Source organism: Epinephelus moara, chromosome 6, assembly GCF_006386435.1.
Source record: "Epinephelus moara isolate mb chromosome 6, YSFRI_EMoa_1.0, whole genome shotgun sequence".
Lineage (NCBI taxonomy): Eukaryota > Metazoa > Chordata > Actinopteri > Perciformes > Serranidae > Epinephelus > Epinephelus moara.
Window position 1 is genome coordinate 14,791,699 of NC_065511.1, and position 26,809 is coordinate 14,818,507.

The window sequence follows — 26,809 nt, forward strand, 5'->3', positions numbered from 1 at the left end:
TTGAGATTTCCCATCAACTCTACATCACACACACTTTTAACAGCAACTGCTTTTATCATCAGGTGCTCCTGACGCACTAGATCCGACACAAATGTTGGTGCCCAGAATAATTCATTACTTCTGGAAGAACACATATCAGCAACGTGAAAAGCACAATCACTCACACTGCTTTGTGTACGACACTGACCCCTTACTGAGATTTATCCTGTTTTAAGAGAAGGCAACAGCAACACCAAAATGTATTAAGAAGCCATTGTTCCAATAGATGTGACACCATATTGTGGCTAAATATATACACACATGCATCAAGCTGCTTTGTTTGGTTAATCTTTAGAGTGAAGAAGTATAAATAACTTTAGCTCAATTAAGTATCAGCTGTTTATCTACTGAGCAAGACACAGATGATGTACTTTATAATTTGAACCACACACATTATCACAAGAAGTGTCCACAACTGAAGGCCATAATGAGTGAGAAGACTACCTGACACTTCAACAAGAACATACAGTATAACTCGTCATGTTTATTGTACATTTATGCAATATTTACATACTTAAAGCTTCCCTCTGTATCCTGTCTCTGACATTTGCATTTCAAAACTTGGCCATCACTCCCACCATCTCTTCACTTCAGAAAGCCATAGGAGAGAAGATATATTTAAAGACTGCAATGCAAGACTCAGAAACAAGAGTATGGCGTCATCACAAAAAGCCAAGCTTGCAACGTGCAACACATGTTTACTATTCTCTATCTTTTCGTTCTTCAGATAGTGTCTTAAAAGACGCCCACTTGTCTTGAGCTTCCGACAACATAATAGGACCAGCTCACACAGTGTGAGAGGTCACAAGATCCATGTTGAAATATCTTCTCAGCTGCATGTAGATTAAATCAAGGCAAAGCACACAGAGGAACAGGAAGGTGAGACGAGGTGATGAAGTTTATAGACAAAACAGTTTTGTATTTAACCATACTAAATGGATACACGTGTAACCATGAGCATAGTTTGTCCCAAAATGATTATCTCTACTAGAGGAAATGTATTTTTATAAATAGAAGATAATGAGCGAACTGAATGTGAGAGCAGAGGAAGGAGAGGGGAAGGAGATGGTCTTAGTAGGAGCGGATGGCAGGAGGGACGTGGGCACAGTCCTGCTCGTCCAGAGAGCTGTCAATGACGGGGCGGTACTCCAGGGTCACCTGTGATTAGACAAAACAAATCATATATTATTAACTCTGCTGACCTTTAAAGTTCGTAATGACAACTAAAGCTGCCTAAATTGCTGCTGTTAGCACCACACACTGAGGGGGGGTTGTACCTTTCCAGTCTTGGGGTCGACGTAGGATAGTGTGTGTTTCCTCCAGTGCTGATCATAGGGCTTCTTCTCCTGACCCTGCAGAGGCTTTGAGTAGTCGTACTCATCAATTCGATCCTGGAATATAGTAAAGAAAAATCATGTCAGAGGAGAGATGGACTGCAGTACAGACTGGCACGTTATGATTGCCTTTTTACACAATTATCCACAGAAACAAAAATAAATAGCCAGAGTAGAGACTGATGTCACCAAAATAAGCAGAGAATAACAGAAAGAAAAGGACACTGGCGCTGACAGAAAGATGGATAGGCAGAGAGGAGAAGCAGAGGAAAAAAACTATGGATAAAAGAAGCACATAAACACAGAAAGCATGGTAAAACCAACCTTGAAGTCCTCTCTGGCGTGGGCTCCCCGGCTCTCCTTTCTCTGCTCAGCGGAGTGGATGGTCTGGATGCCATTCAGCATCAGATTCTGCAGCTCCAAACTTTCCACTAGGTCTGTGTTCCAGACGATGCCTGGAGCAGAGAAAAGGAAAGGTATTTTATGACTTACAGTGTGTCACATTTTGCAGACGGAGGGGAAATTAATTATAAACAGAGAGACAGAGGCACACAAAGTGGAACTGTACCTCTGTCAAAGGTCTTGATATCATCCAGGGTCTGGTAAATGGCGTCCATCTTGTCGCATCCCTCCTTCAGAACTGCGCCGGTACGGAACACTGCAGCGTGGGCCTGCATGGTCTGTGAGGAAAGGCAGGGAGAGACATATGATTTATGTTTGTCTATAGACCTTTCTGTGGACCTCAGGAGAGGGAACACAGCAGTAGAATATGACATCTAATGTACAGTGACTTAACACGTTCTTTTGTAACGTTTGATTACCTGTACGTACACGCTTGTCAATGACTTTTCCAAATAATTTTTCTTATACAAAATGACCTCATGCGTCTGTGTGCATGTTTTTTGTGTGTACCTTCTGCATGTTGAGCCTGATCTCAGAGGTTCTCAAGCTTCCATTGGCAAACCTCAGCTTGTCCAGGTTGGCTACAGACTCCTCTCCTGCACTGGGCGCCAGAGGGGACAGTGTCTCTCCTGGAAAGAAGACATAACACCAGAGTCAGCAGTGAAGCAAGCACGTGATGTGTACAGGTGCACAGATGCCAGTGGTAGTAATGTCATGTTATTTAACAGAAGTCCTCACCAGGTTTGTGCTCCTCTGCGATAGTCAGGGCGCAGGCTCTGCCGAACACCACCAGGTCAAGCAGAGAGTTAGCACCCAGTCGGTTAGCACCATGGACACTGGCACTTGCCGCCTCGCCGCAGGCATACAGTCCACGAACCACCTTGTCTTGTCCATCGGTATGAGTGATCACCTGATGGGAAAAAAAAATTGAAGGTGTGTCACTTTGTCTGTTCAGTACTTAAAAGAGAGAGGGGAGGAAATGTGTGTGGATGCACACAAATGTGCAAACATTACCTACCTGTCCCTTGTAGTTTGTGGGTACTCCACCCATATTGTAATGAACGGTGGGCAGGACAGGAATGGGCTCTTTAGTAACGTCAACTCCAGCAAAGATCATGGCTGTCTCTGAGATACCAGGCAGCCTTGTGGCCAGCTGCTGGGGAGGCAGGTGGTGAAGCTGTAGGTACACGTGGTCCTTGTCTGGACCAACACCCCTGAGAGAACAAAGACAGGCAGGAATTAAGACATGATTTAAGTGTGTATGAACTATTACATTTTTGCATGCACAGTTACATCTCACACACACACACACACACACACACACACTTTGTCCATACCTGCCCTCTCTGATCTCTATGGTCATGGAGCGGGACACCACGTCTCTGGAAGCCAGATCTTTGGCGTTGGGTGCGTAGCGCTCCATGAATCGCTCTCCCTCACTGTTGATCAGGATCCCTCCCTCGCCACGGCAACCCTCTGTGATCAGACAACCAGCTCCGTAGATTCCTGTAAAGATTCACATGTTACAAGAGACTCACATTTTGCTAAAATAAGAGACACAGTTTAGTTATTCTTCATGAATACAAACATTGCAAACACTAACACCAAATCCTGGGTTTACATCTGTAATTGTGTTTTAAGTGGGGTACATTACTCCGCTGGGTTACTATGGTAGGTAACTTATACAAGACACCTAACCTGCTCTGCAAGGTTTTGTTCATTGGATCCAAATGTTAATTATGAATAATATGAATAAAATATACAGTAAACTAATAAAGCTACAGTTGGAAACTTTTATGAAAATAACTTTGTGTCATATTTGCTGAAACTGTCAATGTATATTTAAAGTACATGAAAGATAGTCTGTAAAAAAAAAAAAAAGATGTCCCTCCTCCTCTTCCTCCTGCTTTTGATGGCTTTCGCTAGAATCTATAGCAGCACACCGATAATACCAAATCAGAGCCGAGGAGTCTCTGATGCAGCATTATATCATGTCACTCACTTTTCATGTGCGGTCAAACAATCAAACTAGGCTTGTGGCCTGGCAGCCATGTTGCAAACAGTCGACCAAAGTACCCAGCACCACCCACTGGCCGGACAAACGTTCTCATTTTACAGCTAAACAGTACACTACAATATGTTTCTGAAAATATATTAGGTGAGAAATACACAATGCAGTGATTGATACTCGATCAGTGCAGCCTAGTTTGACAGCAGTGACTGACAGCTGCGTGAGACTCCTCAGCTCTGATTGGTTGTTTTCATTCACATGCAGTAAGGCCATTAGCAGCACTACAAGGCAATAGAGAAGGCAGAGGAATAAGATCTTTCTTTCTTTCACAGATTATCTGTCTCATTGAGTGCTATGTGAAATTAGAGAGAGTTTAAGCTTACAGTATGTCTCGGTCTAATTTTGTATAGCTTCTTCTGTCTGCTTTTATGTCCTGCACTTGTCTTTTTTTCTTTTCTCTTTTACAAAAGTAACCAACTACAGATCGAAACACCAGTTATCTTTGCAAAAAAATACTTCATAAGATTCCTAAGTATGATTGATGTAATAGATTTTAACAACATTGTAATCAATGAAGCATAATGTCCACATTGTGAACATAAAAACATCAAAGCTTTATTGTTATGACACAATACTGTCTCAGTAAAGACTATAACAGTGAGCTTTATTGACTGAGCAGAGATAACTTCATTTACTTTGGCATTTACACTATGATTTTACTCCTCTAGAGCATCAGAATGTTTTACTTTTTACACTCAAATTGCCTGTAGTGCTGATATTCATACAATGCATTAGTTAGAAAAAGGAAATCATCATGCTCTGATGTAAAACTCTTAACGTGCTGATAGCATTTTACACAATCCCTTTAGCCCTGTTGAGCTACTGTTTTTTATTGTTCATTGTACATTTTTATAAGATAGTTTTGTGCTCTGATTGGCCATCGGTCAATGTTATAAACTCCCACAAAAGAGTCAGTCTGATCAGCTGGCTAATGACAAAGTCTGTAATTATTCTGGAGGTTCACTTCAGTCTTCACAGAGAAAGGCTTTTGTAGGTACCTAAAACATTTTACCAATATAAGAAAAGTATGCTGCATATTTGTAACCAGACACGTAAACAACTTGCAAAGTTGGTGCATCATGTAAAAGGTGAGAAAAACCTGCAGTGACTTAGCCTTTGCTAACCTCCTGCAGACCACATACATAACTTAAGAGTCTGGTGTCAAATGTCCGGCAGGAACAAAAATAAAGATGACCACTTGTCTTTATGTAAGTGGGGTCTGTTATCAGAGCTCAATGTAAATAGCCAGGTCTGAACAGACTTACAGATCGGCCCAGAAATAATGAGCCTAAGTCCATGTATTAACAGACTTATTAACCGACATCACTCAGTATCTCCTAATTTGTCTTTGGTAAAATTCAAACTAAAATAGGAACAGAGAATGACAATGACCGCTACATATAAAGACAAACAGACTGCGAATGAAACACAGCCGACACTATTTAAACGGTCTTATCGCACCTTTACAGCTCGACAATAAAATAATGGACTTTGAACGCACATTATTAGAATACCTTTACCTGTTGAAATAACTATAAACAATACAGACATGTCTTTTTTGTATGCATGTAGCTGCTGTTGAGCTGTCTTTCAAACCTAAATCTTGCTTTCAAGCTTCAGTAGAAGACCTATTTTATGACTTTGTTTAATAAGTTAATACGTTTCATTTTTCCTCACCTGTGGGATGGAACTGTACAAACTCCAAATCCTGGCAGGGCAGGCCAGCTCTGGTCACCATTGCATTTCCATCTCCTGTGCTGGTGTGGGCAGATGTGCAGCTGAAATAGGTTCTTCCATAACCCCTGGAAGGAAAGTTACAACTCATTTATAAACTTGTATATGTCTCATATCAACTCTCAAACTATGGCAGCTAACGAGAGTTAGAAAAGACGACACAAGTGTCGACTTTTTATGTTTTGGTTCACAGTGACTGTGATACCTACCCAGTAGCTATGACAGTGTTCTGTGCTCTGAAGCGGTGAATAGATCCGTCCTCCATGCACAGAGCGATCACTCCTTTACACTCTCCGTTTTCCATCAGCAGGTCCAGGGCAAAGTACTCTACAAAGTAACTGGTGTCGTAACGAAGCGACTGAATGAAAGGCAGAAGGGCAGACGGATTGAACACACATTGGTACTCCACAGAACAACTGGTTTCTTTATGTATGGACTGAGTCAGACAAAGGATGAAAAATAAGTGTGAGGACTTACCCGTCCATAAAGCGTATGCAGTAGCGAGTGTCCTGTCCTGTCTGCTACACAGCAGCAGCGGTGGGCCTGGCCTCCTTTTCCATACTTAAGACTCTGACCTCCAAAGGCCCTCTGGTAGATCCTGCCGTCTTCAGTGCGGCTGAACGGCATGCCAAAGTTCTCCAGCTTAAAAAAGAGACAAAGCAACATGACATTGAGATTTGCTGTTGTGTTGTATAGGTATGTGGAGAAAACCATGAGGGTGTGACCCAAAAACGAAAATTTGTTCACTAGAAATTCCACCCCAGATAAAAGAAAAGCATGGTCTAAATCTGATAGATAAGGCAACTGTTTATTTTCTTAATTTTATGTGATATATTCTAATTCAATGACTCACATTCTCTAGATTTCCCTCATTTAGTGCCAAAAAGCCAGTAATTGTCAGCTCACATAACCGCGGATCTGCTTGTGTGTATGTAACCTTACCTCCACTACTGCTGCAGGAGCCTGCTCTGTCATGTAGTGAATAGCATCCTGGTCCCCCAGCCAATCAGATCCCTTTACTGTGTCATAGAAATGCCACCTCCAGTCATCCTCTTCCATGTTCCCCAAAGCTGCATTGATCCCACCCTGTGGACCAGATCAATATTCAACAGTTCAATACATTTTGAGAAAAGCAGTTGATTGTACTTATACAAAACTTTGGATTTGCATAACAAATATTTTATGTGTGCTGTTACTTAATGAATGCAGACGGGTTTGAAAAACATACAAATAATCTATATCTTCATTGATAACATGATAACATGTTACCATACCAGATTGATAAGGTTCATACTGTCTTAAATATTAAAAATGTTATCATACCTGTGCAGCTACAGTGTGAGATCTGGTGGGGAAGAGCTTGGTGACGCAGGCAGTGTTGAAGCCAGCCTCAGAAAGTCCAAAAGCTGCCCTAAGTCCTGCTCCTCCAGCTCCTACCACCACAGCATCAAACTCATGATCCACTACTGGGTACTGAGTAGAGATCTGAAAAAAATGAAGGAGAGATGTCACTGTAAAACATCCAAACAAGAGCAGCATGCACATATTGGAAACTGAATTTGCCACTAACGCCGGAGAGTGCTGCAAGTGTGCACCACCAGTTTAAGGTTATTATTGTATATAATGTATGTATGTATGTAATGTATCAAATGGTAGTAACATTGATATGGAAACCTGATGATGCAGTGAATAATGTAATAATATCCTATCATGCATCCACACTAATAGCCCCACTACATACACATTTACATTAAAGACTGAATGTAACTCACATCATCAGATATCTTAGCACTTTTCTTCTTGCCATAGATGGAGAAGTGAAAGTTCCTGGATCCCTGAACAGCAGCAGCAGGGACCTGGTAGACAAGAGGACAATTGATATCAATGGATAAGTTAAACATAGGCAGCACCACTGAATCATTAACCAAACTGAGGGCTACATGCCGACAGGAAACTTCTAATGAGCAAACATTAGTATGATTATTAACATATTACAGACAGCTTTATATTCCTAATAACACTTGCATAACAATGTGTGATTAAGCATTAATATGTTGTCATTACATTTAAATTTTACAGCCCACTTTGTACTTTATGATCTTTTTAAATTAACAATGGCATCATGGTAATGTTAAATTACTCTACAGTTGCCTTTAAAGATAATGGCACTGTATCCGTTGACATTTGGCTAGCTAACACAAAGTAGCTATAACTGCTTTCCACAAGGGCAACTGAAGAAACTCTTGTGAACATGTTGAAATTCCTCAGTTACGTTAAAAGTTTACTGAAAACATTACTCTGTAAATATAATGTGAACTATATGGAAATAAAATATCTACATATGACATTTGCTGGACTCGCATAATGGCTTTTCTTTGAGGTGTCACATTGAAACACCCTGAGCTACATAACACAGCTTACGCAAGTCAGAATCTGCCGCTTACGAAAGCTCGACGTGAAGTAAAATTCTTCCTTTCAGCGTAAAGAAAAATACAATTAAAACACACGTACAGAGCACATATAGACAGATGAAAGATCCAGCATTCAACTGAAACTACTCACTGCTTTTGTTTTAGATAATATCTTCTTGGAGAGGAGACAGGAGGCAGCACGAACACTCGCCATGTTGTTGGTTGAGGGACCGATTCAGAGCCAGAGCGGAGGATAAGATATTCCGTAGCAATGGACTAAACCACTCTCTAAAAACGGGGGTAACACTTATGTAGCACCGAATTGCTGTGCTTTAAAAACAGTTTTTACGCGATAAAACTGCAAAACGGTGTAATTTATCGCCATATTGAATCTAAAGAAATATATACAGATCTTAATTTTCACACTTAATGCGATTTTGATATAGGTGACTTCCCACGAATACCCCCGGTCAATATGGATGGACTGCTAAAGCGTAAAATTGTATAACTAGGGTGTGCAGGAACAAATGTATAAGTGACCTAGACTTTTCATTCAAGGTGAGACACAGCACCGTATATACACAACAAACTCGCCCCGAATTGTAGTCGGACTTATAAAATTATTATGTCCCATGTTATTTTTGTGTTAAATACTCTAACGAGCATGAGCCAGCAAGCTAAATGTTAGCTAGCATGTTAGCTTATAGCTAGCCTTGTTTGTGGTTAGCTGGGCTGTCAAACTTCCAAGTCATGTCAGGCAGGTGTTGTTGTTGCCAGTCGGTGTTTTGGTAAATGCTAACAAGCTAATCACTAACGATCGTTCACATCTTGTGCTTTATTTGCAACATTATTTCACCAATGCCACACAGACTGTCCAGACACCTTAATGTTTTTAAATAGCTGAATAGTGAATCCAATGCTGTTTCCTTCTGGTTAGCTTCAAATTCAATGGACTCTCAGATCTTCGTTGTGTAAGAGGCTTGTCATTAAAATAATTACGTAGTGTTGTTTATAGCTAAGCCACCTTATAGCTGCTATGGCTGCTAACATTTATGTACAGGCACCACCATGTATGAGAGACCTGTGATGACTGTAGTATCAGTGTGTGACTGAGAAGCCACTGCTACCTCCCTGCTCTCTGTGTTGCAGCATGTAAACATTTACCATAATGTAAATTCACACACTTGTATATTTTGGTCTCCTCTGTGTGCGCAGCCTCCATGAATAACTTAAATGACCCCCCCAGATGGAACATCCAACCAGACCCCAGAGGAAGGGGGGCGGGGGCTGGTGATGGCAACCAATGGAACTACGCCCTGCTGGTCCCCATGCTGGGGCTGGCTGCGTTTCGTAAGTTGCTTACATCTGTCTAGGAGTGTGTCTGTTGTGAGGTAACACACGTGGGAGAACAGCATTTGAGTTGTTCAATGTATAGTCAATGAATGTACTCTTGCAAAGCTGGCTGAGTTTAGGTGATATCCACACTTTACCTCTGAAATGTGTGTGTGGGGGGGTTTGCTTTCATATGTCCTATTAGTATGAAACTCACTAGGAAGTGCATAGCTCTGTATGTACAACATACATCTTCACTGGGACTCTTCTTATTAGATTGCCAAATGTCATGACGTTGTGGTGGAGGGGAGGACTCTGAACAAACTGTTATGCAATGTGGAAGATCCTGACCACCCTCTCCACCTACTAGACAGACAGCAGAGCTATTTCTCTGGCAGACTTGTTATGCCTCGCTGTCGCAAGGACCAACACAGGAAATCTATCCTGCCCAAAGCAATAGTTCTGTACAGCACCTCACCTCTGTCTGAGAACTGTCAGAGAACTGTCAGCTTTATAGTTTTCTTTTCCAGCAATCTCCACTCTGTTTTGCTCTTCCATAACCTTCCACAAAACACATTTGCACATTTATTCTCCAAAATTACCTGCATTCTTAAAACTAATACTTGAACAAATTTGCACAGTGGTTTAATGCACGTACTGGTCATATGTTATCCCATGGATATATTTAAAGTTTTAGTGTTTGTATTTCAGTATATTTATAGTGTGTTATAGCTGTCCAGCCATCTATCAGATAAAACCATATCCTCCTCCTTCAGAAGTTTTAATTACCACCTGCCTGGGTTGGGCAGTATGACTAAAAAACAGTATTTGGATATTTAACTGGAGGCTTTGTTAACAAGTAATTAAATGCAGTTTTTATGTGGACACGGCATCAAGTTCACTATACACAGACAATTATCTGACCTATAAAAGACAGTGTAGGTTTTGTTAGGGACTACATTATTATGCTGCTATGCTTATCTTTCAAATGCTTGGTCATTTTTATTCTTAGGTGATGCCATTACCATGTTAACTGCACAAACTTTCTCAAACTTAAGACACAAGCAGATGTTACAGGACTGTTTCAATCAGTCTGCACTTCAGGAAATGGTTATGGTTGAGAAACGTGTTTGAGTTTAAAATCATGGCAGTGTATCTTAAATATCTTAAAAATGTCTCTCTCTCATGATGCTTTCAGGTTGGATCTGGACCAGGGAGTCTCAGAGGGAGATCCAGCAGGTCAAAGCCAAGTATGACAAGGATATTTCCATAAAAAAAAGCGAGATGGAGGCAAAGTACAGAGAGACACTGACTGAAAGGCACAGGGCAGCGGCTACATTAGAGCTGGAGCTGGAGAAGGAGAGACAGAGGGTCAAAGGCTACAAGCAGGCCCTGGTCTCACAGAGCCATCAGCTGATGGAAGAAAGGAAACAGTTGCATCAGGTAAAATCTTGTCATATAATTCTGCTATCGTGCATGTTTCCCTTTGAACCTCCTCAAACCAAAAACACTGTCTTCCCCTTTACAAGGAGCGTGAGGCCTTGGAGGAGGAGAAGCAAAGGCTGGTAAAGACTGGCGCTGCAGGGGCTGTGCTGCATCACGCCCTGGAACGAGAGAACAACTGGTACCAGCGAGCCACCGCTACTCTGAAGGAGCTAGAGGCTCAGCTTGTGGAGCGCCAGAATGCCTACTGTTCCCTCATCCAACCTCGTGATCAGCGGTTGGAGATGGAGAAGAACATGCTGCTTAAGGTCGTCAAAGACCCCATCGGGGCGGAACTGAATCTAGAGTCCGATCTGAAGGATATTTTTAAGAGAGATAAGCACTGTGCGGACCTGCTAAACATGGACAAGAGGAAGAACGGCAGCCTCATGTGGGTGTACCTCAAGTACTGGCAGCTGCAGGTCACCGTCCAGAAACACAAGAGGGCAGAAGAGGCAATATTAGGAGGGAACTTGCACTCTCACACAAAGTGACAAACACAAGCTGGTGTTTTTCACTTGACTTTGAAGAATGTTGAAAGTATGTGGATCAGGGATGGAAAATGCATGTATTTTTCACTCTGTGTAATTATCTTTACTTGACAGGGATGTTATGGAAACACACAACAACAAGATCATGTTCAACATCTGAAAGTTCCTCCCTTGATCTCAGAGTTTTGAAGAAGAAAAAAATATTTTGTCAGGTTTTGAGCATGCTGAAATACATCATCACCATAACTTCCCCAACTATGACTCATTAGCTTTAAATTAGCTGCATAAAAAATGTATAATGATAAAAATGCACTAGGATCATTCAGTTGATATCCATATTGGATACATAACTGATTTAAATACTTAGAGATGTATTTTTTTATAAGTTAGCCCCTTGGAAAATGTTGTCAGAATACTTGTGTCAATTTAAGTCACATTCTCTGAGTGCCATGAATTACTGCTTGGAGTGTATATTGTATGTCTGGAATTTTTTGTTTCTCCACCTCAAGTATGAATTTAGGGTTCCCATTAACTGTTCTCAGTGTGATGTGATAATACACATCTATTTGTTGCTGTAAGTGTCTTCAGGAAAAAAATCGAACAAAGCAGCCAGGAATCATAAACACATTAAGAATATTTTTGTAACATTATGTTTACGGGAAAGTCATTGAAGTCTCTGGAGTGTGTTGATACCAAGCATAAATATGCTGATGAACTATTGTAGGAAATATTTATCATGATATACATGGGATTTAATTTGTTTTTAACAGCACTCCTGTCCATAACTTGGAGTTCCCTTCAATGTATGTCATCTCTCTTTACATTCTGACGTGTGTTGCCATTTAGGATACATGGCCTGAAGCCAATAGAGTTGTGTGTCTGAAAACTGGTTTTAAATTTCTCGTCTTCAGGTTTGTGGGAGCTTTTTAACTATCAGGGAGACAGGACACTGAAGGTGCATGTGAATCTAAAAAGGGGATAGAGCACAAAGTAGTGCTCAGTCGTGCAACACTATATCACAATACTGCAACAAAAATAGTCAAATAGCACCCTTTACGTCACACTTCACCCCTGCAATGAAATGATTAACTAGAGTTGTAGCATTTGTTAAGGGTTGCCAGGCCTTTCTATGCTGTTATGGTTTTTTTTGGACCATTACTTGATGTAATGATTAAGTGCTGGATATGATGCCATAAACTGAAATGTACTGACTCTAACCACTCTGTGAAATCCTCCTAATAAATTCCTGGTTTAAGAACCAAGCAGACTTTTTGCCTTCTCTTTAGAATCTCAAAAGCACTGACAAAATTACCCAAGTATTTAACTGTATAAACTTGTCTTACCACAGGGGAGCGCTGTCACTGGATTTGTATCCTGAAGAATGATCACTGAATACAACAGCTACAGTATGTGAAAGCTCAGTGCAATTGTGTGAGACCATGGACATGCCAGGTGGTATAGTGGAAGGTGTACGCAGCCTGTACCCGCCAAAAAGCCATTGGAATATACAGGAGAGCATACACACGTCCTCCTCCGTAACCTACCCATCTACAGAGCAGTGCACAAAGCCTGTCAACTACCACTACACCACAGGCAATTGTGGGCTGTATTTTAAGTAATCTATCACTTTATGATTGTTGATATGTCTTGAGAAAGATCTCTGTGACCCAAACATCAACTCTTAAAATTAATCGGGGGATTTATTTCTTTGCACCACAAAGGAGACAAAGCAACTGGTTTGCATGTTGCCTTCCACTTAACCTAAAACTCATAATACATACATTAAAAAAAACAGTACGCAACAAGAAATACATGCAAACATGGCCACATTACATAACACTAAACTATAGTCCCAAACTTAATAGAGCATATGTATGCAAAGGTATTTCTATTTTCTCTAACAGGATCACTTTATTAACTTCAGTGTAAAACAGTAGATAAGATGAGTTTCATGAGGCTTTATTAGGCATAGAAATCAGCGACAATGACAAAGCCATAACTGTCTCCTGAAACATGATATAAGAATAATATGTCATTACATTTTTTGCAAAGTACAGCACACAAATTATGAATGAATCTCTTCATCATTATTCCACCAGGGTTTTTTTCATGTAAGTCTTTCATTAGGATGATACTAATAATCTTTTTTTCTCCCAAAAGTCACAGTTAAGATGGTTTACACAATTAAGACTTGCATTTTAATTTACTAGTACCAGCACTGTGTGTAAATTACCATAACAAACACTATATTAGATTCTCCGGACTGCAATTTTAAACACTCTCCACTCTCTTGCTTCACTCCCTCCTCCTCACCCGATGAGAGGTTTCCCTTGGTGAGGACATCAGGCCCGAGGCTCTGAAGTTCACTCTGACCGGCTTGCTGCTGTCCAGTGTTAAGGCAGTCACTTTCTGTTTATCCACTTCAGTCGTCATCCCCCCTAGCATGACTGGCTGTAGTTCTGTGGACCCAAAGGTGGCTGTGGCATGGTGTAGGTGACTGCCGGTGTTAAACAAAGGCAGCCGGTGCTCTGTCATGCCTCTGCTGGTGCTGCCCAGCTTCAGTATCTGGCTGGGACTCCTCTCCACCATGAAGTGGGTCACCTGTTGCTGCTTGTAACTCTCTCTACGAACGCTGTCTGTCTCTGACAGAGTCAGCCTGAAACACAACATACACATAAGATATATGCTTTTTACAAGTACAAGTACAGTGGTGCTGTGATCATCATATCTCTTTAGAATTATTTTTAAATCACTTAGAGACTTAAGACTAAAGCTGCACTTTTAAGAGCTCAAGAGGGCTGCTGCTTCACCGCTCTTGGTTAGTTGAAACTTTAAACTGGTTGCCCTTTAGATCATACCATTACATATTATAGATGTTTTCCTTTAACAGTTACAGGCAGCACCAATCAGGATGAGGGCCTATTATATCAGTGTGGATTTTACCCTCTAAGTCAAAACACAGCATGTCTATGTCATGTGTTTACAGTAGAAACATAGTGAGAACATGGGCTGCTCCGCTGCCCTTGAACCTGCTGCTTGTCACAACATACTGAGCACTACAGTATATTGGAAATACTAGACAAAGTTAACACTGGCATAACAGAAAAATACATCAGAAAACACGACATGTATTGACAATGATTCATACAAAACTTTATCTAGAATAATGCAGCATTTCAAGTGAGAGCCACTTACTTGAATTGTGGTCTCGTTTCGATGACCAGGCTCAGCCAACATGCTTCATAGCTCTCCTTCTTCCACTGGTTCTCCTCCTGGAGATCACAGAAGGAGTTCACCAGGTAGCAGCCTCCTCTGCTCACACAGTGCATGATGGTGTGATTGTGTCGAGAGTGTGAATATCAGCAACTTCCATGAAAAAAAAAGGAACCTGTGCCAAGACAAATGTTCAGAAAACTCGAGGGAGAACACAAGCGATCAAATCATCTGTCATCATCGATGTGTGTATCTCTCTATCTGTGTGTGTGCCAAGTAGTCTGAGATGTGAGTGTGTTTGGCAATGTCTTAAATATCCAGTCTTGTTTCTATTTTTACTCCCGTGCATCACTTTGTGGTGAATGTAGTGAATGTCCTCACTCCAGGCATCCTGAAGGTTGGTTTTCATTTGAAAATGAGAGTTAGCTGTTTCCATGACACGAGTCAACCAGATGAACCCAGAAGAAACTCCCACCAGATACATTTATCTAACTGATCTGTGTTAAGAGAAGTCATCTGAAATGATTAAATGATAGAAACTATATCAACTTATACAATTTACCCCAGTGTACCATTTAATTATTTGTAGCATGGTGTTGGTTTGATCCTGTGAGTGTTGGTCTGGGGAAATGTATACATCTATGAGTGTGTGTGTGCATATACATTTTTCCCAACTCTTTTTTTGTACACACACAGAATAGACATATGGCTAAGAACAAGGACAAGGTAGGCATGAGCACTTGATTACCATAAACACAGATAGATAGATAGATAGATAGATAGATAGATAGATAGATAGATAGATAGATAGGTGAGAAAAATCACTATAAATGACTAATCTGCTGTGAATGACGTGGCTCCAGGCGTCATCCCATCAGGTCCAAGAAATTATCCCCTAACTCCTCAGATGTCTCTCACATAGACCACGTGCTGCAGGAAGGAAACAGCTGTGAGCAATAAGATCACTCACTTGACAGTCATAATCCACCTCATTAATCCAAAGCCAGGCCAGTTCTCCGGCTAAAATCAAATTATACACTGCAAAATTCACGTTGGTGACTCACTGATTGTTATAAAAAAGTTCTCTGGCACCATCGTGACCGTCCATTTGTGAATGTTTTACTCTCATCTGGATCTCATTAGTCCATCTATACTATCTGTGAATGTGGAATAATGAGAGTTCAACAGCTGTGCCTCCAGTATTTTTTCATTTCACTTTTAGTGGATGGATGTGAGAATCGTTTTTCAGGCAGGTGTGAGACATCTGTACATGTAACACCTTACAAAGTAATTTGATTCCACGTGACATTTCTGACCTTTTAATTACTTAATGATTTCTTTAGTTTATTCACATCTTGAAGATGTAAATATTAAATATTCTGACAGTGATGACAGAGTCATAACTTGATTACTCCCGCTCTCGGGAGGACGCTGGCAAACCCAGTTAAATCAAAGTGTGAGGGTGAAACTGAATCAGTGTATGATGGTGTGACTGCGGCCGTGGAATGTATGCTGGACTCATCCCAGCAAAAACAATCTGTTCCCGCAACACAAGAGCCAGTATTAGATAACTAACTTTGATGCTGAATCACCACTAACAGGCGTTACTGTGGCAACACAAACATACATTCATAAACAAAAACGGGCATCTCTTCAAGTTTGGAGGTGGCAAGTAGTTTTCCGTCAGGAGAAGGTAATCTTACAGCCAAGTCATTAACATAGAATGAATATTAGGACTATTTAATATGAGCAGGAATATTATTGTGACACTACGTACAGTTTTTATGAATCAGCTGCACAGATTTTACAGACATCAGACTCCCCGTAGGTTCCTAATCTTTAATTGTCATTACATTTCAGTTTACTAGTACCAGTAAATTAAGTTTGACAGCCCAGCTAACCACAATTAGTGGTCTTAATAAGAGGTCAAAGAAAATGTTAACACTACTAATCCCCTTGTATAATGCCAACAACAGAGCACAGACCATACAAACTATTTCACTGTTTCTTACTTTATCATTAAGCATTCATTCACCTTTAATAACAAATAAACTAATATAGGGGCGCCCATTTGCCCCGTGAGTAGAGCACTTGCCCCATGTACAAAGGCAATGTCCTTGCCACAGCAGCTGTGGGCACAATTCCAGCCCATGGCCTTCTCTCTCCCCTTTCACACCTCTGACTGTCCTGTCATTAAAGGCCAAAAAGTAATCTTTAAAGTAAAAATTATGTAATCATTGCCTTGTACACTGCATGGTCTCATTTATTTTTAAAAGGTGAACAAAGCAGATACATTAAAATTATTTTCTCAAATAACGAATTTATTCTCAAACATTCAAATATACAGTAAATATCTCAGATGAAAATATGAAATATAGCAGTTGAAGCATGACAAAACATCTGATGCTTTAAACTCCAATGACCTTGAGGCTGCCCTAAACACACACATCAATCAGTATGTTCACAGAGATCAGTGAACAGGTATGTCTGATGTGCCAGCATTTATCAGGGCTCCTGATGTCAGTGCTGATCAATCGTTTTATGGAAGTTGTTTGTGGAAACAAAACTAACACATCAGCCTTCTTCATTTAACGAACAACAGACTGGACAAATAAACGCTGTTTGTTACATTATGTAAAGAATCAGTGTGCGTCTGACCAGACTTGTGTCAAACTCAAAGTATGCATCACACACAGTGTTAATATCCTAGCATCAATAGCTGAACCAGTACGGCCTCTTCCTGGGCATCTCCACTATCCTCTTGTCCTTGTCCTGCTGACTTGGTGTTTCACCGTCATACAGGATGACAGTCTCCACAGTCGGGGCTCCCAGCGGGCCACCTTCCATCGCTTTTATCTGATAACGAATCTTAGCTGTCTCCTTGCACACCTTGGCGTAACAGAAGGCACACAAGATGTGTTTCTGCTTCAAATGGCCACACTCTGGGCACGGCTCAATGCTGGTCTGAGAGACAGAGAGACAAAGAAACTGTGAGTCAAACTATGGAACAGCAAAACTATTTCAGACACATCTTTTAACATATTCTGTAATAAAATTTCTTGTTACATTCATTGCTGATATCTGTGTGATCAGATGATGAGCAGCTACTTTCAATTGGAAAATCAGCATGCCTCTGTTGAAGATGTTCACATTAACTCAGCTTAGATTTGTTGCAAGATGTACTATCTTTACTGAAAATGATCAGGGTCAGATTTAAATCGATTTTAAATGATGTCAATCAAATTTGTACACTGGGAAAAAAAATCATTATACAGAATATGAAATATTCAATCTCTTCCGGGATTTTAAGCGACTTGTACCGCTTGTAATAAAACACTTATGTCCTTGCATGCTGAGATATACAATTCTTGAACAACCTCAGCATAAAGTAGTTTTACAATGGCGTGCAGATTATTGTGACTGATTAGATGTATACTGATACCATTTTTATAAACTGATCTACTTACTGAGTAAAAAAATCTTATGCTGGCTGTACATACTGCTGATGAACATTAGTCACCCTGTATCTAATATGAATTAAATAACACTTAAGTGTCCATCAGTCACATTAAACTACAGGGAATCCTAAAAATAACAGCCAATGAGTTGCATTCAGACTTTGTGTTCTTTGTTGACAGTGAAGAATCTTCACAGTTGATCTGTAATGTATATAGATGCTATTAGAAGTCCCATAAATTGTGGTAACTAGATTAAAAATGACAATGTATACATTTGTTGGCTCTGGTTATTTGCTGTTAAGCTGTTGGTGCAACAACTTTTATCTGAGTTAACATTGTATTATTATATATTTTCAAAGAAAATGTTCTGCTGAGTTTTGTAAATGTATTTTTTTTTTTTAAGATTTACATGCCATGAACCAAAGGCTACTGATCTTAAATGTACAGGGCTGGATTACAGCTGATATCTCCAAACCTTTACTAATCACTCCCAATCAGTGCAGATAATAGGGAGCTCTCTACGTATGCCAACATTTTGTTACAGTTGCGTTTTGGGGTGAAATGACAGGTTAAAAAGATCCAAAGTGTACCTTGACTTTTATGAGTTTCTCAACAGCTCTCCTCCTGGTGCGGTTGACCTCTATGGTGCGTCTCTTCTTTGGTGCAGCCATCCATAGGATGCTGTCCATGAGGCCAGGAGGCTGCTCCGGGCTCTGCTGCTCCTCCAGTTCATCCTCCCTGTGGAGCTGAGGCAGGAGGCTGGGACCGTTCACTGCCAATGCTGGAGCTGCACACAGGAAATAACAGTTACAGTCCCTGCTTATCATCACTGCAACCCGAGTCCATCAGATCAGTGTGAACAGAAAAGGTAATGTCGAGAGATGGTAGTAAACGGCAGTGAGGTTAAATGTAAGATGAAGTGAAACTGAAATTAAAAGAAAAACAAATGGATACAATGTGTGTGTGTGTGTGTGTGTGTGTGTGTGTGTGTGTGTCTGTGTGTGTCTGTGTCTGTGTGTGTGAGTGTTAGTCAGGTACAGAGCTTGTATCATTAGCAGTAGCATTAGCTACCGTCCTGAGCTCAGTGAACTCACCCAGCTGTGTGTCCAGTCCGGCCGCCTGCACGAGTCTCCTCTCAATGTGTAACAAAGAGCACCTGAGGCTGTGAACTAACGCTGATAAATTCATCATATTTGTTGTCAGCACGTTACTTTTCCGTCCAAACTACTACATCCATGCGTCCAACATGTCAAATAACTCACGGTCACGGAGCGGAAGTTTACTACGTCATCAAACAGCGACAACACATTATACTTGTTCTTCTGTTTAATTTCCGGCAGGCAAGATGCATCAAGGCCTATTACTGCCATCTAGCGGTCAATGTGACCAACTTCACTCTGCAGTGTTTTAAGAACAGGATGTACTGTTATAGATTACAGTAACTCATCTCCAAACTAAGCCGATCATGTCCTCTCTGAACGCTCATTCCCTGTCATAATTATCTTAACTAAATTGCTTGTTGATTGTGGAACATACTGATCATGAATTAATCTACTATAAAACGTTCATTAGTAGCCCAGGCTTTTATTTGCTTAAATCACTGACACCAATGGGCCTACATTTGGAACATGCCTCATTATGGGACAGACTTTTACTTCCTTTCACACGAAATTGTTGCTCAGCAAAGATCAGGAAATACAATCAAATTGTTTTTAAAACCAGTATGAATATTACTTGTACAAAAATAAAGCTTCAGATAATATATCAATTATGAATTATTACTTGGATCTAGCTCCGACAGACAGAGCATCAGAGAGAGTGAGTTAGACACTCCAGGATTATGGCACTTGGAGTACCGACACAGCATAATTTTATCCAATACTCACAACTTGGATCAATCTTTATGAGCAACCCTTTTCATTCTTTTGATCTGAGGACCCTGAGGACTAAAGAAATCTGAGTTATTTATAGGATAATGGAGGAATGTGCACATAATTTGAGGTATCCAACATCCTAAGAACGTCTACAAAAATAAATAAGTAAGTAAATAAATAAATAAATAAAACAAAGCTTGGCAACCAGACGTCTAATTGAGTCAGGCACTTTTTTGTCAAAACGTGTAGCCTCACTGAGCTAGTAAAAGGGACTGGGCGTTTAATTGGGACTAGGCTTTAAATTGAAGTTGTATGGTAACTAATTTCTATTTTAAAATGTCTAAAGGGTGCAGAAGAAAGTATTTCAATAAATATGTTTTATTAGAGAAATGTGTCTATATTTTTTGTATTATATATTCCAGATAATAATTTGATAAAGTTGATAGATGAATATACAAAAAGACCCACATCAATTTCAAATTCCTCTCTTATTGTAACCAGATTACTGTCATTCACTAACATTGCTTCAATATAATTGATAGTGCAGCAGAATGGTGCATCATTAAAATACTTAATAAGTATTGCCTTTTGACCAGGTAATCAGGTGTAACCTTTATAACTATTTTAGTAAAGATTATTTGTAATCTATTTCTATCTAAATTATTTCTGTTTCGGAAGACATAGGAGAAGGTAAAATAATTACTTTTTTTACTGATTTATGTCACATCATAGACTTGGTTTTATATTTTTTATATTCACAGCTAAACATTGTTTTGTGGAGCAGCAGGGTGGGTGTTTAATTTAAGTCCATAGGTGGCAGTGTACACTCTTTAGTGGGTTTTGCAGGTCTCCAGGCAACACAGAGTAGAAGAAGGCGAACAAGATGGCGGAACGAGGCTACAGTTTCTCCCTCACCACATTTAGGTAAACTTTGGTAAAATTACTATGAAATATAAAAACAGCATCTAAACTTTCAGCCAGTAGAGTTGTTGTTGTACATCAGTTTGATAAAGTATATGCGGAGTTTTCCATATTGACGGGAAAATAAGGTTTTGTGTGCCTTTGTAGTCGATGCACTGTCATTGCCGGGTAGTGTAATGAATCAGCTAACGTTAACGGTTAGCATGTCGGCTAACGTGTTTTTTAAATTAAACCGTTAAGTGTCAGTTTTTTGCTCATATCAATAAGTAGACCTCGCCTGATTGTGTTATTTGTGAGAATATTACTAAATAGATCGAAACAGGTCAGTTTTACATGCTAATTATAAGCTTTTAGAGACTAACGTTAGCTTAGCTAACAGTTAACGTTAGCTACACTAGCTCAGATGAGTGGGTTGTTTTAGCTTTTCCTTTCACTTTCGTCTTTGGCAATTGTTGTCTTGTTTTCAAACTGCAGATGTTGCTGTATCTTTATATGGTTTAGTTGATGTTCCTCCGCTTCATAGCATGTTAATTTAGCATCATGTGTTTCATCCTGCAGCCCCTCGGGTAAACTGGTCCAGATTGAGTATGCCCTGGCAGCTGTAGCAGCCGGAGCACCGTCAGTGGGAATCAAAGGTATGGAGTCCTGGAAGTGTGTGGGGCATATTAAACTGTAGGTTTTAAACCACATTCATTGGATGTCTGATTGATAACAGAGAATAGAACAAGACTCTGCTTGGAAATGTTTATAATGCCAAATTGCAATTCGCTGTAATAGGGTAAAGTAACACATGGAGTGGATGTTAACAGGTTCTGATGTATTGCCACACCTTCAGAGTAATATTTCCTGACTTCATTGTGGAAGACTACAGTGCATAGGGCAGTGTGCCTTTAGTGATGCTTAATTAAGGTTAAACTTAAAAAAAATAAAATAAACAATGGCTGTGTGAATGTAATGCAGAAAGTAAAGCCACATTGTATCTTTGCTTTGCCATCCAAACTGCTTAACATAATAATGAAGGATGTGCTATTTATCCAGACAAGTCATTATGCCCACCTAACAGACACTGGTGCAGCAACCTAAGCAGACACCAGCATACTTAAAGGCTATGCATACCATAACGTGGTTGAAACTGGTTAGAAAATAATTATCAGTTATGATTTGTGAGGACACTAATCGTGATATTGTCCTTCATTTTCAGCTTCCAATGGAGTTGTCCTTGCAACAGAGAAGAAACAAAAGTCCATTCTGTATGACGAGCAGAGTGTCCACAAAGTGGAGCCCATCACTAAACACATAGGCATGGTCTACAGCGGCATGGGGCCCGACTACAGGTGGGGATTCTTTGTTTTTCAGCAACTTAGGTTTCCTTTCTAACTTTAGATAAGTAGTATCTTTCTTTGTGATGTCAGCTGCTTTTAAATGCACTATAGGGGGAAAATGTAAAGATGGACTGCGCTTGTTCATAAGCAGCTAGTCTCTATATACAGACTCTACATTCTGTAGGCAAACCCTGGAGATCTTGCCTCCGGAAGAAGAGTGGAAGAGCCCTGGTTTCCGGTTGTAGGCTGTTTGTAGTCCGCGTGATATTGACCAATCACGTTTGAGCCGGCTGCAGTTGTTGCCAGGTTAAACGGTCCGTGCGGTGAATTAACGAGGCAGAACATTATTGCCATCACTGCAAACTCTGAATCCATCGCGATGGTTCAGCATATTTACTTATATATATATAAACGGAAGTCGGAAACGGAAATTCGCCTCCTCCGCCCAAATCAAACCGGAATTCCAAAAAATCGGGGGTCTGCCCCCAGAGGCTGTATCGCCGTCTGCTGGAAGTCAGACGCCGAATACAGCCGATGGGTTCCGAGAATGATAAGCAGCTAAAGCAACAGTATTGTTAGCCTTACTCAGTCTATTTTATTGGAGGTTTTACATGTTTTAACTATTTTGCAAAACATACCATAAAAGTTTTAGATTGATATACTGCTTTGGGGACAGCTTTGGGCATCTAAGATTTTCCAGTCAAGAAAGCACATATCTTATTGGAGACTAATTTGTACTTATTAAAACCTAAAGTGTTTCCTGGGGGATTTTCCAGGGTGATTTTTTTTTTTTCTTCTTCAGTGTTGTTGAGTTAAACTTAAAGCTAGTACTTTGCCTTGTGCACACACTTGTACAGTATAATTATGAGTTTTAGTCTTTGGTGTTGTGAGCATATCCATACAAGGGCTGGGCAATATGGAGAGAATCAAACATCACAATATTTTTGACCACATATCTCAATATCTACATTGTGACAATATTGCAGGCTTGATTTTTGATGATTTTACAATTTTTTTTTACACAATTAGGAGTTTGCTAAATAATCATCAGTAAAGTGGATGTAATGGCTAATTGGGCAAAGACAAACAATAGAATAGCTAGAGCAGAAAATTACATCACTTCACTGTAATGGAGTGTTTAAAACCAGGAAAGGCAACACTTATGATATTACAATATCCAAAATCTGAAGATATCTATTGTCATATCCCAATAATATTGATATATTGCCCAGCTTGTATCCATATCTTATGTGCACAAGGAAAAAACGTCATTCAGGACTTTGTTCCTAAAAGACGGCATGTTGCTACCAGAGTTTGTCTGACTACTGAACCTCATATGCACAGTTAAATTAATGAGTTGTGTCATCCCTACAGGGTTTTAGTGCGACGAGCCCGGAAGTTGGCACAACAGTACTTCCTGGTTTACCAGGAGCCAATCCCCACAGGCCAACTTGTCCAGAGAGTGGCCTCTGTAATGCAGGAGTACACACAGTCTGGGTGAGTATACAAAAGATGTACCAATACATGCTCTGTTTATAGACACATCACCTTTATATTTTTAGAGGTAAGATGTATTCAGTCAGAATTTTTGGATTTAATCTGTTATTTTTTGTCCTCCAGTGGAGTGCGTCCGTTTGGTGTGTCATTGCTGATAGCTGGATGGGATGAAGACCACCCCTACCTGTTCCAGTCAGACCCCTCTGTATGTTGTATTACTAACTTTCATATTTGTTGAAAAACAGTATTTGTTTTCAATTACTGTGCTCTTTTCAGCTCAAAGTTAACTAATTATTTTATTTTGATGAATCTTTGACAGTGGACCAAAGCCAAATTTGTGGTTAGGTTCTCAAAGCAATTGAAAAGTGTCGCTTGACGGAAATGTCTTATTTTGAGAGCCGCTCCACACTTGGCTTTCATGTCTTTAGAATTGTTTTGCAGACATTGTCATATTTTGTTGGGCACTGTGATATGAAGTGTTAGTATCATCGCCATCGAAATAGTAGGTATCAATCGACCCTGACCTCGACCTGCATTCAGCGTGTTTGTACACGTATACAGAGAAGATAGCGACTGGCCAAACTGTCTTCACCAAGCTGACTGACAGCTGACAAAATACTGTTCATGTCAGCTCACCCACTGTAACGGGTGAGGGGAATCTGTGGCTTACAGACAGACGCTAGGAGCTGATCAATCAATGAAAATATGGTTTTAATAAGTTGAAAACACATATGCAGTGGGATATTTGTGTGATTTTAGACGGCTATCTATGCAGATTACGCGTCACTAAATGTGAGCAGTAGGTCTCTGGTTATCATGGAGACGACTAAAGCCGCTCGCGTAATACATTGTAAATGCCACACTGCTCTTAAATTTCTGTCAGGCGACACTCTTCAAAAGAGTGCTCTACCATTAATCAGGCTTAACCTCACTTTGCTATTATATTAGTACTACTCATTAATTCCCTAACACAACCCTAATTCCCTTTCATAGACTGATAAATTTGGGGTACAGTTCTACCCTTTCTTAAAGTATTGAATTTAGTTGCACATCCTGTCTGTTTGGAGGTCACTCTTAGTCTATACTTATTCCAGTGTAAAGATTATGTACCATACTGTGTCAAAAGCATAACTTCTTGCTGGATTTTTTTTTTCTCACTGGCAGGGTGCATATTTTGCATGGAAAGCCACAGCCATGGGAAAGAACTACGTAAATGGAAAAACATTCCTTGAAAAAAGGTAAGATTACAATTAAAGAATACAGTTAAAGGCTTTTTTGTATAAAGAATATAATAAAAGTGAAGCGTACAGCAACAGTATAAATGGGGATGGCCTTGATACTTGTATTTGGCAGTCAGTGGCCAGTCTCCCACCATAAGGGCTCTTTATGTCATTGGCTGTCTCAGTGCCCATTGAGTAAAATTTGTTGTGGTATATTTTAGAGATAATGATGCCTTCAAATTCCTGAATGTTTTTTTTTTTAGCAAAGTCTGAATGGGTACAAGTGACAGTCTTTAATTACTTTTAAAACAATAAAACTAAAAACAGTATTTCTATAGTTTAATATACTTTTATTATCATTGCAGACAGAATTGAAGCCCCAGTTTGATCTATAAAAGAGGCTGTTTTACTATTGAAAGTCATTTATAGTTGGTAGAGAGGGAACATGAACCAAGTTGCTATCAGCTTCACTACAAATATGGGAAAGCATAAAAGTGTTCAGTAAGTTTTGCACAAGGACCAGGATGTAGAACCTGATTCCAATGATTCCTGTTATCATCAAGTGACCTAAATGGAGTGAATTTAGTATTGTCATGGCCCATTAGACCATATCAGCACTTATGTCTTGTGGTAAAAAGGGGCATTGTTCAACAGTAAGAGTTTGGCTCCTGGGACATTATGTAAGAACTTTAAGTATTATACAGTGCAGCATGAATACACAAAGTTGAGGTGTTTAGTATGGTACGCTCCACAGATTGTTAAGATGACCATGTTGTATTTGTTCTCCAGGTATAACAATGATCTGGAGCTGGAAGATGCCATCCACACAGCCATCTTGACACTGAAGGTATAATGTTTGTTATCAAATAAAAACCCTAAGCTATGGGATCTGTCTGTTTTTTTTATCAGTCATTTACACTCTCCTATCTTTGCGTTTCAGGAGAGCTTTGAGGGTCAGATGACAGAGGAGAACATTGAAGTCGGGATCTGCAACGAGGCCGGCTTCAAAAGACTCACCCCTGCGGAGGTGAAAGACTACCTGGCAGCCATTGCGTGAACACATCCTCCCTGGTGACAGGGTTTTTGGCCACATTTTAAGACATAAAAGCACAGTAGCCAATGGTCTCATAACGCATTATTGTAAACCACGGTTATTCAGACAGTTATCCAAGATTATGTATGTGAGTCGTCAGAATCAGACAGCGTGTTTGGGATTATGCCCAGACCTGATAGACTTTGTATGTATGCAGCTAATGTGGCTGCTACTCAAAACTGCATTGACTAAACTCCCATCCGTGGCTGTGAGATGACAACCTCATGTTATCACATAACTAATTGGCTTTGTTGTTAAACGCATACCTGGGTACAGTGAAATGTGGCATTTGGCTGCTGTGCACATGGAAAAGAATGTGGGCTCTGAGTGAAATCTCACGTCTTCCATTGAATCCTTCACCTTTCTTATTTCTCGGAACTGTTGCAAAGGCAATACTGTTTGCAAATCAGGCATGGTAGCTTCATGCATTTACTCGGAATTCAATCGTTACTATTGTGATAAATGGCCTCTGATTGAACTTAAAGCAAAAAATTAAAAAGGTAACAAGGCTAGCAGTTGCTAAAGACCAGAAGGAGCTTTGGTCTCATCCTGAATTTAAACAGTTTCCCTTTATTCTCCTGACTGCACTTCATGAGTATCTCTCAGACACTGGCAATGAGTATCAGCAAAAAGAAGGATGCAATGGAACGTTTTGAAATTTTACACTTAGGATCTGGTTGCCTGTACAGCAGTTTTACACAATGTACTTTTTTTCCAGGCTAGAATTAATTCTAGAGTTTGTATTTTCTCTTCTGGTATCTGTCACTTATTCAAATAAAAGATGAGTTGATGTTGACTTTGTGTTTTGGATTGACATGCATTTGTTTGAAACAGCAGTTTGAAACAGCTTTATTGTTAAATGTACAAAATGTGATATGTTCTCAGTACATGTCTTGTGTACATAATGAGCGCGCG

General features: G+C 40.0%; 5 protein-coding genes across 5 annotated transcripts; 2 read left to right on the forward strand and 3 right to left on the reverse strand.

Annotated features, from left to right (window-relative positions):
- Nucleotides 1-503: 503 nt before the first annotated feature.
- On the reverse strand, nucleotides 504-8,265 carry sdha (succinate dehydrogenase complex, subunit A, flavoprotein (Fp)). The gene is made up of 15 exons (XM_050046162.1): nucleotides 8,143-8,265; nucleotides 7,353-7,436; nucleotides 6,904-7,065; nucleotides 6,523-6,666; nucleotides 6,058-6,222; nucleotides 5,790-5,938; nucleotides 5,524-5,648; nucleotides 3,113-3,281; nucleotides 2,794-2,989; nucleotides 2,514-2,685; nucleotides 2,286-2,404; nucleotides 1,942-2,053; nucleotides 1,698-1,828; nucleotides 1,317-1,430; nucleotides 504-1,197 (listed from the first exon to the last, which is right to left on the reverse strand). Exons 1-15 carry the CDS (start codon nucleotides 8,203-8,205, stop codon nucleotides 1,111-1,113), a joined length of 1,992 nt encoding a protein of 663 aa, XP_049902119.1. The 5' UTR covers nucleotides 8,206-8,265; the 3' UTR covers nucleotides 504-1,110.
- Nucleotides 8,266-8,440: 175 nt separating this feature from the next.
- Nucleotides 8,441-12,563, forward strand: LOC126391412 (coiled-coil domain-containing protein 127-like). Its single transcript, XM_050046163.1, has 4 exons — nucleotides 8,441-8,549; nucleotides 9,207-9,341; nucleotides 10,522-10,766; nucleotides 10,853-12,563. Exons 2-4 carry the CDS (start codon nucleotides 9,212-9,214, stop codon nucleotides 11,297-11,299), a joined length of 822 nt encoding a protein of 273 aa, XP_049902120.1. The 5' UTR covers nucleotides 8,441-8,549; nucleotides 9,207-9,211; the 3' UTR covers nucleotides 11,300-12,563.
- Nucleotides 12,564-13,378: 815 nt separating this feature from the next.
- zmp:0000000930 (telethonin) lies at nucleotides 13,379-15,019 on the reverse strand. The gene is made up of 2 exons (XM_050047009.1): nucleotides 14,492-15,019; nucleotides 13,379-13,952 (listed from the first exon to the last, which is right to left on the reverse strand). The coding sequence occupies exons 1-2, from the start codon at nucleotides 14,623-14,625 to the stop codon at nucleotides 13,592-13,594; spliced, it is 495 nt and encodes a 164-aa protein (XP_049902966.1). The 5' UTR covers nucleotides 14,626-15,019; the 3' UTR covers nucleotides 13,379-13,591.
- A 1,315-nt stretch (nucleotides 15,020-16,334) lies between these two features.
- On the reverse strand, nucleotides 16,335-19,271 carry mrpl32 (mitochondrial ribosomal protein L32). Its single transcript, XM_050046389.1, has 3 exons — nucleotides 19,062-19,271; nucleotides 18,558-18,754; nucleotides 16,335-17,473 (listed from the first exon to the last, which is right to left on the reverse strand). The coding sequence occupies exons 1-3, from the start codon at nucleotides 19,156-19,158 to the stop codon at nucleotides 17,222-17,224; spliced, it is 546 nt and encodes a 181-aa protein (XP_049902346.1). The 5' UTR covers nucleotides 19,159-19,271; the 3' UTR covers nucleotides 16,335-17,221.
- Nucleotides 19,272-20,664: 1,393 nt separating this feature from the next.
- psma2a (proteasome 20S subunit alpha 2a) lies at nucleotides 20,665-26,690 on the forward strand. The gene is made up of 8 exons (XM_050045689.1): nucleotides 20,665-20,765; nucleotides 21,321-21,397; nucleotides 21,964-22,096; nucleotides 23,459-23,581; nucleotides 23,705-23,786; nucleotides 24,746-24,819; nucleotides 25,591-25,648; nucleotides 25,742-26,690. Exons 1-8 carry the CDS (start codon nucleotides 20,725-20,727, stop codon nucleotides 25,856-25,858), a joined length of 705 nt encoding a protein of 234 aa, XP_049901646.1. The 5' UTR covers nucleotides 20,665-20,724; the 3' UTR covers nucleotides 25,859-26,690.
- The last annotated feature ends 119 nt before the right edge of the window (nucleotides 26,691-26,809 follow it).

Coding starts and splice junctions, on each gene's coding strand:
- mrpl32 (XM_050046389.1), bottom strand. CDS start 19,158: ATGATGAATTTATCAGCGTTAGTTCACAGCCTCAGGTGCTCTTTGTTA. Junction 18,755..19,061: donor CGGACTGGACACACAGCTGG/GTGAGTTCACTG, acceptor TCCTGTGTGCAG/CTCCAGCATTGGCAGTGAAC. Junction 17,474..18,557: donor AGAAACTCATAAAAGTCAAG/GTACACTTTGGA, acceptor TCTGTCTCTCAG/ACCAGCATTGAGCCGTGCCC.
- psma2a (XM_050045689.1), top strand. CDS start 20,725: ATGGCGGAACGAGGCTACAGTTTCTCCCTCACCACATTTAG. Junction 23,787..24,745: donor TGTTCCAGTCAGACCCCTCT/GTATGTTGTATT, acceptor TCTCACTGGCAG/GGTGCATATTTTGCATGGAA. Junction 25,649..25,741: donor CAGCCATCTTGACACTGAAG/GTATAATGTTTG, acceptor TTTGCGTTTCAG/GAGAGCTTTGAGGGTCAGAT.
- LOC126391412 (XM_050046163.1), top strand. CDS start 9,212: ATGAATAACTTAAATGACCCCCCCAGATGGAACATCCAACCAGACCCC. Junction 9,342..10,521: donor GCTGGGGCTGGCTGCGTTTC/GTAAGTTGCTTA, acceptor TGATGCTTTCAG/GTTGGATCTGGACCAGGGAG. Junction 10,767..10,852: donor AAAGGAAACAGTTGCATCAG/GTAAAATCTTGT, acceptor CCCCTTTACAAG/GAGCGTGAGGCCTTGGAGGA.
- zmp:0000000930 (XM_050047009.1), bottom strand. CDS start 14,625: ATGCACTGTGTGAGCAGAGGAGGCTGCTACCTGGTGAACTCCTTCTGT. Junction 13,953..14,491: donor GAAACGAGACCACAATTCAA/GTAAGTGGCTCT, acceptor GTTGTGTTTCAG/GCTGACTCTGTCAGAGACAG.
- sdha (XM_050046162.1), bottom strand. CDS start 8,205: ATGGCGAGTGTTCGTGCTGCCTCCTGTCTCCTCTCCAAGAAGATATTA. Junction 2,686..2,793: donor CCACAAACTACAAGGGACAG/GTAGGTAATGTT, acceptor TTTTCCCATCAG/GTGATCACTCATACCGATGG. Junction 2,405..2,513: donor CGCAGAGGAGCACAAACCTG/GTGAGGACTTCT, acceptor TCTTCTTTCCAG/GAGAGACACTGTCCCCTCTG.